General features: G+C 48.3%; 1 protein-coding gene across 3 annotated transcripts; it reads left to right on the forward strand.

The window, feature by feature from the left end:
- Nucleotides 1–1,028: 1,028 nt before the first annotated feature.
- Il17re (interleukin 17 receptor E) lies at nt 1,029–14,186 on the forward strand. 3 transcript variants are annotated; one of them, XM_017794798.2, is made up of 16 exons: nt 1,029–1,211; nt 1,538–1,553; nt 2,303–2,413; nt 4,372–4,469; nt 4,691–4,847; nt 4,942–5,081; nt 6,495–6,563; nt 7,736–7,802; nt 8,842–9,017; nt 9,102–9,149; nt 9,233–9,278; nt 9,400–9,554; nt 11,919–11,987; nt 12,315–12,507; nt 12,584–12,682; nt 13,089–14,186. In XM_017794798.2, exons 1-16 carry the CDS (start codon nt 1,080–1,082, stop codon nt 13,664–13,666), a joined length of 2,154 nt encoding a protein of 717 aa, XP_017650287.1. In that variant the 5' UTR covers nt 1,029–1,079; the 3' UTR covers nt 13,667–14,186. The 3 variants fall into 3 exon arrangements, with proteins under 3 accessions (XP_017650287.1, XP_017650289.1, XP_017650288.1); XM_017794800.2 differs by having other exon boundaries at nt 12,456–12,507; XM_017794799.2 differs by having other exon boundaries at nt 4,691–4,829.
- Nucleotides 14,187–14,517: the final 331 nt, after the last annotated feature.

Consider the following 14,517-nt stretch of genomic DNA (forward strand, 5'->3'; position numbering starts at 1 on the left):
CACATGCCCTACATGGGCAAATGTACCTGCCCATACATGCATATCACACACATACATACACACACACACACAGAGTATTAACTAAAAAAATAAAAATTTTAAGAATTTTTGAAAGAGGGACAAGAACAATCTCAATATGCTTGACTGGGTAGGCATGCCCCACACTTTCCTTCCATTGTGGGTGTCACCAAGGTGAGGGCTGAAGCAGCTCAAATGCTCCATGAGGGGGAGGAAGCTGTGGGATGATGGGGAGGGTCCCCACAAAGCCTGGAGCCTTATCAGCCTTTCTCCTGCACCGGAAACCACAGGAAACCAGGTCAGTGTGTGGGGCTGCTCCCTCTGCTCCAGAGCTCAGCTATGACCTATGGGCTTCCTGAGCAGGCTGAACTATTTAGTAGGTCCTTGAAACTGAAGACCACTTTGGCTTGAAACATTTTACCAAGAAGAGCTAATGGATACATAGAGACAGCTGGGCTATTGTTGAGAGCCAGGTAGGTAGCTGGAATACATATGGGGGACATAGGAGGTCTATTTATGTGTGTTCTATAGTTTTTAAAAATTCTTCCCCCCCTCCCAACTTTAAATGATGCACCAGTCACCTCTGTGTCTTCAGCACTCAGTGTGGATTAATGTTTAACAGCTCTGTTGATTCTCTAATCGAGTGATGAGTACCTGTCAATGGGAGACCCAATTTCTAGAGCATGTTAATAGATGTGTCAGACCCACAACAGTGTTTCAGGAGTAGAAGGGACTGAGAAATGGGTGCACCTCCTCAATGCGGTGCTGGTCCCTTTCCTGTTGGTTCTCTGCCACACCTAGAGCCCCTGTCTTTGAGGTGAAGGCAGTAAAGTTTTCTAGAGAACAAGTGTTCCTCATTACCTCTGCTTACTAGCTTGAAGGAATGTGACCTAGCCTGCTGGATAGGATACAGGAGGAGCTTTGGGGCAGGGTGGAGCCAGGGCAGGAGTGGGTGAGATCTCCTGCTGGTACTGAGTGCTCCCACAGCTCCACAGCCAGGTCTGCTGCCCACTAGCAGACGACAAAGCCATGGTCTCAGTGCCCTGATCTCGCAGAAGCTCATGGGGAGGTGCAGATTGGCAGTTCTGCTCCTGCCTCTCTTCCTGCCGCACATCAGCCTCTCCGTGTCTGCGGAGATTGGCTGCCCCAACCTGCCACGCTGGATCTCCCGACGTCTGCTGGCCTTTCACGTGGTAAGGTGCTGCTGCTAGGTAGGGGGACACCTACTTGACAGAAGGTAGGTGTTCTCCTGCCTGCCCTTTCCGACCTCTGTAGTCTCTGTGCTCTAGTGTGCCTCATCGTGCCCTCTATGTGGTATTGAAGTGATTGATAAGGTCCTGGTGCTGAGGTCCTCAGCAGGGTGGAGCTGGGAAGAAAAATGCCAACGTGGATGGACAGTTAGCCATGGGCCTCACAACTGGATGCTTTGAAGCAAAGAGATCAAGGAGAATGCTTCTTATGGGAGTCCCTTCTAATAATGCCTCTCCTTTCTTTTCACTACTGGGCCCTGTACCTTCAGGATAAAAGTTTCACTGGTGAGTCTTACTTCCTGCCCTACTTCTCTTCCCCACAGTCCCTTTTGTTCCAGATCCCAGGGAGCCCTCCATGGTAATTTTGGTTCCCAACGTTGGGAAGTAGCTTAGTATCAATGAGAATGTACAGGACTAGTCTAGATTTGCATTGCAGTCTTCCCCAGACTCTGGGAACACATAGGCAGTGCAGTTTACCTCCCACCCCACATCTAACCCCCACTTTCTGAGTACAGGAATGGAATTGAAATGATTGTATAGTGAGGACGGTGTTGCTTCCAGCCTGTGGGTGGATAAAATGAGGAACATGGTAAATCTCCAGGCACTTCTTACATGTTGGTTCCTCCTTTAACTAGTTCTTCACTCCTATCAGTAATATAATAATCTTTCATATCTTGTGGTATATTCTATTTTACCCAGCATTTCTCCAAGTAGTACATTACTTGGTCTTTACAACAACCCCACTTTATGAATGAAGCAGTCTACACCTAGGTCCTATAACTTTTCCAAGATCATACTTGCAGGATATGTCAGAGCTCAGCCTCAAATCCAGTTGGAAGGAGAAGAGACCTCCTTAGACCCTGCTCTTTTTTTTTAAAAAAAAAAAAAAACCTTTTTGTTGTTGTTTTGAGACAGGGTCTCATTATGTAGCTAGCCTCAAGGCCTTCATCTTTTGATCCTCATGTGTCAGTTTCCCAAGTGATGAGATTACAGGCATGCTCTCACTATGCTGACTTTCCTTCTGTCTTACACAGGAAGTTCTACTCAAATCCCCTACCATACTCTTCTCTCCACAAAGCCTTGGCATGCTCAGGTCTGGCATTGGTCATACTGTTTGTGCCTGCGTCTGGTGTCACATCCTTCAGGTAGGAGACCTTTGAGCCATTCTCAGTGGAGGTGTGACTTGGGGACATTTGAAGGGCCCCTACCTAGACTGAGGCAAGTGTCACTTATGGCACCAGAATAGATTTTGTTCTTTAAGTTCAACAGGGACTTGGAACATCCTAGAATAGCATGTTTCATACTCATGGGAGCAACTGTATGACTTTGTGAGGATGCTGTTTTTTCATCTGGTACCAATCCCTAAAATTTTTGGATTCTTTGAGCTTGGTATTGTTACTTTCTATTTATAAAATAGGATCTTTTAGGGGCTGGAGAGATGGCTCAGCGGCTAAGAACACTTCTGTTCTTGCAGAAGACCCAGGTTAAAATCCCAGCACCCACATGGCAGCCAACAACTGTCTGTAACTCCAGTCCCAGGGGATCCGACAGCCTCTTCTGTCCTCCGTGGGCATTGCACGACACGGGTGCACTTACCCACATGCAGGCAATGCACGCATGCACATAAAATAAAAAAATAAAATACTTTAAAATATAGGATCTTTTTATTCACTTCTATATTTTCATTGCCTCATTGGTATATTCTAAATATACTACTTATAAATTGGTAGTTTAAAATTTTTCAGTGTTAGAAATCATGCTACAATGAATACCTACCTTTGTAGGAAGTGTGTGTGTGTGTGTGTGTGTGGTTGTGTATCTTTTTTCTCTACCTAAGAAATTCTTATTTTAGTATCTTTTTAAAAATTTTTATTTATTATTTTTATTTTATGTATATGCGTGTATTGCCTGAATGTAGATGAGTGCACCCATGTCGTGCAATGCCCGTGGAGGTCAGAAGAGGCTGTCAGATCCCCTGGGACTGGAGTTACAGACTCCACCATATCTTAGCATATCTTTTAAAAAATATTTTATTTATGAGGCTGGAGAGACGGCTCAGCGGTTAAGAGCACTGACTGCTCTTGTAGAGGACCCAGGTTCAATTCCCAGCACCCACATGACAGCTATGAACCATCCTTCACTCTTCTGACCTCTGCGGCATTGCATGACATGGGTGCACTCACATACATGCAGACACTGTACTCATACACATAGTGCCTGTATGTGTATGAGTGTAGTGCCTGTAGGTGTGTAAGTGCATCTGTGTTGTACAATCCTGGGGAGGACAGAAGAGGGTGTTGGATCCCTGGAACTGGGGGCAGTTGTTAGCCACCATGTAGATGCTGGGAATTGAACCCAGGTCATTTTTAGAGCAGCTAGTGCTCTTAACTGGTGAGCCATCTCTCCAGCCCCAATTTTAGCACATCTTTTACTTGTTCTTTGACAATTTCATACATTCATACAATGTATCTTGATCATATTCATCCCAACTCCTCCCTCCTGCTCTCTTGAGCTCACAGAGATCCATTTGCCTCTGCCTTCCCAGTACTGGGATTAAAGGCTTGTGCCATCCTGCCCAGCTTTTTTGTAACCCACTGAATCCAATTAGTGCTGCCTGTTGGAATGTTGATTGAGCTTGTTGGTTTGACCTTGTACAGCAGGTCACCCTGGCTACAGGGAGTTCATGAGTGCCACAGACATGTCATGTGCAGAAGACAGCATCTCACAGAGCTCCTCCCATCTTCTGGCTTTTAAATTCTTTCCACTTCCTCTTCCGTGATGTTCCCTGAGCTTTGGAGGGGTTTCGTTATTTTTTTATTGCATCATAATTTTTTTTGGGGGGGGCCTTTTTGAGACAGGGTCTCCCTGTAGCCCCAGCTGTCCTGGAACTCACAGAGATCCACCTTCCTCTGCCTCCTGAGTGCTGGGATTAAAGGTGTGCACCACCATGCCTGGCATGCATCATAATTTTTTACCACCAAAGAACCTTGACTTCATTGGTGTCTCTGACTTAAAATGACTGTCTACCCAACACTGGGTCACACCTCCAGGTTGGGGAGGAGCCATAAAGAGCTGCATACTAAGTGTGTCTTCCCCTCTACAGGCCTTCAGTGGGGCTGGTTCCACTTCTTGATGCAGAAATTCAAAAATTCTTGTAAGTTCAAGTTCTATTGGAGACACAGGATGCCAGCATCCCCTCAGGTACTCTGTCAGTTCCAGCTCTACCCTGTGACCCACAATCCCTTTCTTTCTGATCCCTCATAGCCACAATAGGGAGTTTGAAAATGTGGATATTACCAGGGAAAACTGTGGCCCAAAGAGGTTGAACAACTTGCCTGTGGTCCCTCAGAGGTTCCAAAGGCAAAAATAGAAGCCAGATTTCCTGGTTCCTGGCCTAATGGCTCTCTGTTCTCTGCTTACAGAGGAACCTGCTAGGTAGCTCTTCTTTGTCTCAGGAGAGCCATCACATTTCCATCCCCTCTCCAGCTATCTCCCACAAGGGACTGCGCTCTAAAAGGACCCAACCTTCAGCCCCACACCAAGAGTATCTCCTCAGAGCAGGTTTGCAAAGGCTTGGAGGTAGGCACACTGTGTGATAGGAAATGGTTTTAGCTGAGTAACCCTACCTGTGCTAAACAAGAGGCAAGGCCACTGAGACCTCCCCTCTTTTTAGGACCTGAGTTCTCCTTTAATTTGCTGCCTGAAGCACGGGCTATTCAGGTGACTGTTCCTCCAGGCTCAGAGGCTAGTGTGCGTCTTTGTTACCAGTGGGCATTGGAATGCGAAGAGATGAACAATCCCTTTGATGCCCAGGTATGATATGCCATACCCTGTGAAGAGATAGATCACACAGTACCTGAGCAAATGGGGGAGACCCTGAGGCCCAGATAGGGAAAGTCATTGTCCAAAACCATCTCATAAGGTGAGGTATGTAGCATTAAGACTTCTTTGGATTAGACAGAAAAAAAAATGGCGGGGGGGCTCGTGTTACTTGAGAGGAACAAGCAGACAGTCCTGAAGCAACCATGAATAACCAGCAAAGAAAGGAGTATAGTATTACTCCCAGTGAGAGGACCCTCAGTGTGGTTCAGGCATAGCTCAATTGGTAGAGTGCTTGTCTAGCATGCATGAAACTCTGGGTTTGATCCCCAGCATTACACAAACCAAGTGAGAGGTAGAAGCAGAGCAGTCAGAAGTTCAAAGTCTCATTGGCTACATAATGAGTCTGAGTTCAGCTTGGGTTACATGAGACTCTGTCTTAAAGGAAAAAAGCCTTTGTCTTTCCCTCCAAAAGTGATTCCCCTGATTATAACAAATGCTCACATATGCCTTTCTACTTTCCTTTTCCACCCTTTGCCTTGTCCCCGGAGAATGATATCCCCATCTCCTAGCCCAGGTCTTAGCAACCCACCTCCACTTCCACTCATCAAAGATGCCTTAGTATATAGTTGGGTATCATTTGCAGAGACTGATGTCATACCCTGGGGTCCTCAGCTCTCTCCCTGTCTGCAATGGTGATAACTCCTAATTTCACTGTGATGCTAGCATTTAATAGTCACCGCTTCTGTAACCCTGCCTGGCATCCCCTTTCCCCACCCTACTCCATGTAGAGTACCTCAAGCAGATGGTCAGAGTACAGAACAGAGAGCCTATGTGCCGGTGCCAGCTGGCCAAGATGAACAGCACCTGAAAGGGGGAGTGAGGATGAAAGAAAAACAAGAGACAGAGAAAGGATACTTGGGAGGACTGTCAGTAGACTGCAGCCCCGGTTTATTTTAGCTCCGCCTTCTTATACAGTAGAACATCAGAGCTAGCCACCGTTTGCTTAGCTCAATTAGCTTCAACAGCTGTTTTTTCCCACCTTTATCTGAGGGTCAAGGAACGGTCAAATACTTGTTGTGAATTCCACCATTTAACCATCTCCCCTAAATTATCAACACATTCCTCCTGACTTGGCAAAACAATTCGGTAATGGTGTGCAAAACACACAAACTCTTGAGTCAAGGTGAAAGATCATAAAGTAAACAAGCAAGCCTGCCACAGCTCAATGTACATAATGGCTGTGCTTATACTAATAGCTCCCAGCACCTATGAGAGGGAATTTTTCAGTGGAAGAAATAAGTCCTATATCATAGGAAAAAGCAGGGTACATTGGCCAAGGTCCCAGCTTCCTCCTGCCCTGCCCTTTTCCTTAGGTACCCCCTGCCTTTGCTGCTTTATCCACAGAAAATTGTGTCTGGGGGCCACACTGCAGACCTGCCTTATGAATTCCTTCTGCCCTGCCTGTGCATAGAGGTGAGCAGAAGAAAAGGCGTGGATTATCCATGACTCCTTGGCCAACCACATCTCTAATAATTCAGCTTAAAAAGGACTATGTAGCCGATCATGGTAACACATACCTTTAATCCCTGCAGAGGGAGAAGCAGACAAATCTCTGTGAGATCAAGGCCAGCCTGGTCTACATAGCAAGTTCCAGGCCAGGGAGACCCTGTCTCAAACAAAACCAAAAAAACAATGTAAAGACTATGTAAAGCTGAGCTGGGTAGGGTGGCGCACACCTTTAGTCCAAGCACTTGGGAGGCAGAGGCAGGCAGATCTCTGTGAGTTCAAAGCCAGCCTGGTCTACATAGTGAGTTTAGGCCAGCTGGGGCTACAGGGAGACCCTGTGAGAGAGAGAGAGAGAGAGAGAAAGACTATGTAAGGCTGGACAGGTAGCTTAGTGGTAGAGCAAACTCTATAGTGTTACAGAAGACCCCGAAGGAGTGGGTGGGTTACTAAGGTGCTTTGGAAACTAGTCCCAGTTTGGCTGTGAACCATACATGGTCAGAGGCGAAGGGTCTTAGGAAATACTACACTGTCCTAAGGTAATTTCACCTCAGCCCCACCCACAGCCTGTTCCTCTAGCCTAGATTTTGCTGCAGCCCAGAGACAGAATAGATAGCCACCATCACTGTGTGTTCTACAGAGCCAAGGTTGCATATGTCTTCCAAAGTCATGTCCCCTCCATTGTGGCTTTCCACCTCTCCTTGGAAATCGGAGAATAAAGGGGTCTTTAGACTATACAGAAAAGGCAAGAGGAATGAATACCAAAAGGAAAGTGCAGGTTGAGACCTGGGAAAATAAGTAGTTGTCATGGAGGACAACACGGGAGCTCTTGGGGAGTCCGGAATTACTGAGTAGCTTGAGAATGGCCCAGAGTGGAGGCCAGGGAAGGCTAAATAAAGTTGAGGGGTGTGGACCTCAGGATTTCCCTGTTGCTGGGGATAATTCTCTGTGGCCAAGAGGAATCATCTCCCCACTTGCTGCTCTCTCCTAAGCTCTGTAGCCCTCACCCTTGCCCACACCCCACATTCCTCCCCTTCATTAGTGTCCTGTCAGCTTAAGCAATTTGCATTACAGTAAGCTAGAGCCAGAATGATATAGGAAAAGCCATTCCCCTGACCCTCTATGTTCCCCTGACCCCCCAGGCATCCTACTTGCAAGAGGACACTGTGAGGCGCAAAAAATGTCCCTTCCAGAACTGGCCAGAAGCCTGTGAGTGTTGCTTGTATGAATACTGATGCACACATGCCCTCTGACCCTGCCTTCCTATCCTCCTCCCTTGCCCCCTCCATACCTATGATGGAAGAAGACCCCAGAAAACATGAGGATATTTTTTCTGGAGTTAGTGAAGAAAAGGGCCACAGTGTCTAACCACCAGCCTGCAGATGAGCCCTGGAGCACTGAGCATTGTGGGAATAGGAGAGGGGCACTCAGGGAATAGTATACTAAAGGACCAGCCCAGGCTACTGTCTCAGATCTGCCATGGATTATCTCCAGAGCCTCCTTTCTCTCTCCTGTACTGTAGGATTTACCCTGCCTCACTGCCAAAGTGTGTATGAGGCTTGAATTAAATATTTAATGGGAAAGTGGCAGGTGACATATGAGGCACCGTATGCACAGTGCTGTCCCTAATGAGAGGCAGGACACTCAGACACAAGTGAGTAGCATAAAACCTGCATACATACAGGGCTATAATTAAGGGTAGCTGCAGGGCATGAACTCAGGAAAGGAGAAGCCCATGGAAGCTGTCATTAACAGAGAGTGTCTCTCAGGAGCTGGTACCTGAGCTGAGCTCAGGAGATGGACAGGGTTAGAGAAGAAAGGCAGGAAAGGAAGGCAGGCATTCAGGATTCAAGTTCTGAGAGGAGCTTACATAGATTTTTGTTTGTTCGTTTTTTGGTGTTTTTGAGATAGCCTCTCCCTGTAGTTCCAGCTAGTCTGGAACTTACTATGTAGATCAGGCTGGCCTCGATCCTACAGAGATCTGCCTGCCTCTGCCTCCTGAGTGCTGGGGTTGTGTACATATGCAGATTTTGAGGTGCAGCAGAGGGCTGCCCAGAATGGAGGCCCAGGATGGAAAGTTAAAGAAAAGAAAGCTGAATAGAAAGAGAATAAGGGAGGCTGGGGAGGAGTTGGAGTACCTGTTAGGCCTGGGACTTTCAAATTTCCTCCTGGTACCCTGGGGCTAGAGGTGGCAAGATGAGGCTGGAGCCAGGCTGAAGTCTCACTCTTGGATCTGCTGCCTGCCCAGATGGCTCAGACTTCTGGAAGTCAGCACACTTCACTGACTACAGCCAGCACAGTCAGATGATCATGGCTCTCACACTCCGCTGCCCACTAAAGCTGGAGGCCTCCCTCTGCCAGAGGCGGGATCCATTGGGCTCCTGTGAAGACCTCCCCAATGCCACAGCTCAAGAATCAGAAGGAGTGAGGACAGCCTGCCCCAGGATGGAGGGGGGCAGGATTGAGGCCTAGGGACTATCTCCCTGACTAACTTTCCTCACCCCACAGTGGTATGTTTTGGAGAAGGTGGACTTGCACCCCCAGCTCTGCTTTAAGGTACAACCATGAGCAAGAAAGGCAGGGTGGAGGAAGGAAGGTAGGTCTGAAGCTTGCTGACTTGCCATTCCTATATTTCTCAGTTTTCTTTTGAAAACAACAGCCATGTTGAATGTCCCCACCAGAGTGGTGAGTCAAGTGATCTCAGCTGGAATCCCTTCTCCCACATTCACCTTCACCCAGCTGTGATCAAGTAAACCCTGACCTGCATGCTCAGCACAACCCAGCTCCAATTACCTCCCACAAATAGAGTCTTTCATATCCTGGAATGTGAGCATGGAAACTGAGGCTGAGCAGCTGATCCTTCACTTTTCTTCGAGGATGTACGCTACCTTCAGTGCTGCCTGGAGCCACCCAGACTTGGGGCCAGACACCTTGATGCCTCCTGTGTACAGTGTCAGCCAGGTATGGCCTAGCCAGGGTTTGGTCCCTACTGTTCTCTTGGCCAATACATAGTTCCCAGTCTCCCTGTCAACGTCAGTGAGGCAAATTCTAGGTGGGTGGAGGCAAGAAAACCCTGATCCCATCATCTGGCTAGTTTATTTACTTGATCAGCCTTGGATGAACATATGAAAAAAAAATTATATATATATTCATGTGTGTGTATGGTCTATGAATATGTATGTACCTGTCGGGGGAGTGCACATTTTTGGGTGTGCATGCAGTGGCCAGAGGAGGACTTTCAGGTGTTTTCCTCTATCACTTTCTACCTTTTCCCCTTGAGACAGAGTCCCTTACTGAACCTAGAGCTTACTGTTTTTGGATAGGTTGGCTGGCCAATGAGATCTTGGGATCCACCTGTCTCTGCCTCCCAATGCTGGGGTTACAGGCATGTGCAGTCATGGTTGGCTGGGGATTTGAACTCAGGTCCTCATGCTTGCATAGCAAGTGCCTTACTGAGCCTCCACAAGGCACCAGTCTACTAACTTTCAAGAGGCAAGGCCTATAGAGGCCGAAGTACTCGATGTACAGTACTACACTGGTTTAACTCTATCATGTGGACTGAGAACAGTTGACTAACAGACTTTTTCTGTGTCTCTGATTTAAAAACCACAATCAGATACACCCATAAAGCTACAGCACCAAGCTGACTAAGCTGACTAGTTTTCTCTTAATTGCTCACTTGCAGCTCATTTATTTGCTTTGCATCCTATGTATAGGGGCTCCCAAACATACAGGTGGCAGTGGACACTTAAGACTTGATTCTTAATAGCTGGCTAAAGAGTATGGTCTGAGGCAGATGAGAGGGTTAGGGTAAAGGGTAGATGGTGCTACTGGGAGATAGAGACTAGTCACCTCATAACTAACACCCAGAACACACAGTGAAATCACATCCCATCTGTAGACATATCTCAACCAGTGCTATTCAATTTAGTACACATTTTTCTTTTCTTTTTTTTTTTTTTGAGTGCATACTCTGTGCCACCCTGTATTATACCCTGGTAGATATAAAGAAAGCATATAGCAGTCTCTGCCCTTCATTTCTTAGTCTAATAATAGCTACTTCTGTTAAAAATATTTTATTCTTATTTTATGTGTATTCATGTATTGCCTGCATGTAAGTGCATCTGTGTTGTGCAAAGCCCATAGAAGTCAGAAGAGGGCATTAGATTCCCCTGGAACTGGAGTTATAGACAGTTGATAGCTGCCATGTGGGTGCTGGGAATCAAATCTGGGAATCAAATCAAATGCTCTTTACCACCGAGCCATCTCTCCAGTCCCAATAATACCTACTTCTAACAAATAAATGTACACTGAAGTTTATTAAAAGGCATATGCATGGGGCTGGAGAGGTGGATCAGCAGTTAAGAGCACTGACTACACTTGTAGAGGACCCGGGTTCGATTCCCAGCACCCACATGGCAGCTACAAACTGTCCTTAACTCCAGTTCCAGGGGAGTCTGACTCCCTCCTCTGACTGCCGAGGCATTGCACAACATGGGTGCACTCACATACATGCAGGCAATACACTCATACATATAAAAATAATAAGTAAAATATATATATTTTTTAAAAGGCATATGCGTATTCCCATTTGATGCTCCCAGTAACCCACTAAAAGATTATTGCCCCCCATATGCAAATGAGGAAACTGAGGCTAGCTGCCACAGTGGCACACACCTTTAATACTAGCACTTGGGATTCAGAAGCAGGTGCATCTCTGTGAGTTCAAGGCCATCCTGATCTACATAGCAAGTTCCAGGCCAGATGAGGTTACAAGGAGACCCTGTCTCTAAATAAATAAGTAAATAAATGAATGAATGGATGAATGAATGAATGAATAAATAAATAAATAAATAAAAAGGAGAAAAGAAGGAAGAAAGAAAGAAGGAAAGAGTGAAAAACAGAGGCTCAGGGAGGGAGGAGAGTTCACCTATCTCAGGCAAAAAACACACAGCTGGGAATGACAAAGCAGCAGTAAAACCTGAATCCAGGCCTCCTGCCTCCACAGCTCACACTTCCCAGCAGTCAAGCTGTCTCCTAAGTTGTGTAGGGAGTGAAGGGAGGCACATGTGATTAGCTGCTAGAGGACAGAGACAATGGCTGTGCCCACCTTCTTTCAGGGTTTGGTTCTCAGATTGTCTATTTGTGTCATATGTTGGCTTGGCTGTAGCAGGTGAGAGCTAAGAAAGACTGGTAGGGGTTGGAGTGGCTAGGAAGTCTTGCTTGAGGTGATAGTTGGCCTTAATGCCTAGGTAGGATGGAGGAGGGTGAGACACAATCAGATTTGCCTATATGGAGACTGTCATTCTGCTTTTGTGCCTACAGACTCAGGGCTTAGTCCCAGTGACACTAGACCTCATCATCCCTTTCCCGAGGCCAGGAGGCTGTATCCTGGTAAGGTATCCTATCCTTATTTGTCATAGACCCCAGAACAGTCTGCAAAAACATTTGGCTTAGCCAGCACAGTGTTTTAAATTGGAATTAGTTGTCATAATTTTTATGTTATTAAAGAACTAATATTTCATCTTCCCCTGTAAAATGAATGAACCTAGTGTTCTCTGTCCATAGTGAGGCGTGGTGACAGGCTCAGCACTCAGTTGTGGCCCAGCCAGCCTGTGCCCTCTAGGCCCTTACTGCAGCCCTGGCTAACTTTACAAGCTTACTTTTTGAGTTTGGCCAGTTCTCACTGGCATTTGCCCACCTCAACCTGTTTTGTGTCAGGCCAGGGATTGTACCAGACACAAAACTGGAGCTGGAGGAATTCCCAAGCCAGGGGGATTTCTTTCTCCACTCCTGGGCCTCATTCACTCCTTGGGAGGAGGGGATGCCCTGGCTCACATGGGCAGGGACTCTTGTCCTCAGGTGTGGAGGTCAGACGTCCAGTTTGCCTGGAAGCACCTCTTGTGTCCTGATGGTGAGTTCTTGGTCAAGGGAGAAGAGGGAGCTTGGGCACTGAGGAGGTGGGCTTGACCTTATCCTGTTTGATTCAGTCTCCCATAGACACCTGGGGCTCCTGACCCTGGCACTGCTGTGCCTCACCACTCTACTGGGTGTTGTTCTGGTTCTCACCTGCCGGCGCCTACTGTCAGGTAAGTTCACCTGGGGAGGCAGGGGATTCACACCTTCCCAGCACTTAGGCTAGTGGTCCCCTCCTCTCTTGCCTGAGCCTGAGGCCACGGCAGTCAGATTGCTATCCTCAGGACCCCTAGTATCAGGAGTGGTTCAGGCAGGGCAAAGGGCTACAGGTGCAGCTTGTCAGTACCACCATGCCATTAATTGCTGGCAAGAGGCCTGTCAGGGGCTGGGAATCTAGACTGCAACGCACTAGAAACCGTGCATCTTTCTCATTAGCCTATAAGCACCAAATAGGTTCGGCCGTTTGGGTCAGCAAATAAGGGACATAGGTGCAGCGCCGTAGTATAGGCCTGACGCCCAGGAAAGGACGGTTGGGCTATTTAGGACCTTGCCCCATTCAGGAGTTGCTCTTGTCTCCAGGTCCCGGCCGAGTGCGGCCGGTTTTACTTCTGCACACAGCGGACTCAGAGGCGCAGCGGCGCCTGGTGGGAGCCTTGGCGGAACTGCTGCGGACGGCGCTGGGCGGCAGGCGGGACGTGATCGTGGACCTGTGGGAGGGGACTCATGTGGCACGCGTGGGACCACTGCCGTGGCTCTGGGCCGCGCGAGAGCGCGTGGCGCGGGAACGGGGCACCATGCTGCTGCTGTGGAGCAGCGCGGACCGCAGCGCCTCGCGTGGCCACGACCCCCACGTAGCGCCCCTGCGCGCCCTGCTCTGCGCTGGCCCACGCCCGCTGCTATTGCTGGTCTACTTCGGCCGCCTCTGCGCCAAAGGCGACATCCCCCGGCCGCTGCGCGCCCTGCCACGCTACCGTCTGCTTCGTGACCTGCCGCGCTTGCTACGGGCCCTGGGTGCCACCAGCTGGAGCTGCCTTGGGGCTAAGCAGTCCTTGCAAGATCGTCTGGAGTTGTGTCACCAGCTTGAGCTGGAGGCAGCCAAACTTGTCTATCCCTGCTCCGCGGATCCTCACTGCGGTTCTGATGCTCTGCAGGATTAATGGCTGGGACCCCAGAATAGGCCTCTAACTTGGACTCTTTGGAAGAGAGCTTCCTGGACAAAAAACCCTGTAAGGCCCTGCCCAGGCCCCACACGTGCCCCTCACACTTGCTCCCTCTCAGAATCCCTAGGGGAGAGTGGGGCTTTCCTATTAGCTCCTCAACCCGTTCTGAGCCTTTCAGTTCTCTTCAGGACGCCTGGAAGATAGCTTCTATGCAGATGATCTGGTCCTGGCTCAAGAGCTGAGCCAGGATTGGGAAGCAGGATCTGTCAAGGGTTCTGCTCAAGGTAGTGTGGAGAAAAACCATCTTGGGAGCCGAGAGAGGAGGGGGGGGAGGAAGAGAGGAGAGAGAGAAAGAGAGAGAGAGAGAGAGAGAGAGAGAGAGAGAGAGAGAGAGAGAGAGAGAGAGAGAGAGGAGGGAGAGAGGAAACTTTTTGATCAAGGAAAAGATTCAGCCCTAAGTGGCCAGGACAGAGGTAAGGCAGGAAACCAAGCTCCAGAAAGATAAATAAAAGTGAATGTGGTGAATTAAGGAACACAGTGTGCTGTTCTTGTGTGCCCCACCAGCCTCTGAGTCAGGGAGCCTGCTTGGGACTTGTTCAAGGACAGCTTAGGAGCCCAGGTCCTCCTCATGCACACCAGTATTCCCTGCCCTCACATTCTCACAAGCATTGTCTGTGAAAGCCCAGGAGGATCCAACATCTGGATCTTCATCCTTTCTGTGATCCTTCCAAGAGCAAAGGAAAGACTTGGCAGCATGCCCACCTTCACTCTGCCAGCCATAGACACAGCAGGGCACCTCTGTCTGCTGGGCTCTGGGGCTCTCCCAACCAGTCACATATCCCTCTATC

This window comes from Nannospalax galili, unplaced genomic scaffold, assembly GCF_000622305.1.
Source record: "Nannospalax galili isolate Female #2095 unplaced genomic scaffold, S.galili_v1.0 scaffold406, whole genome shotgun sequence".
NCBI lineage: Eukaryota > Metazoa > Chordata > Mammalia > Rodentia > Spalacidae > Nannospalax > Nannospalax galili.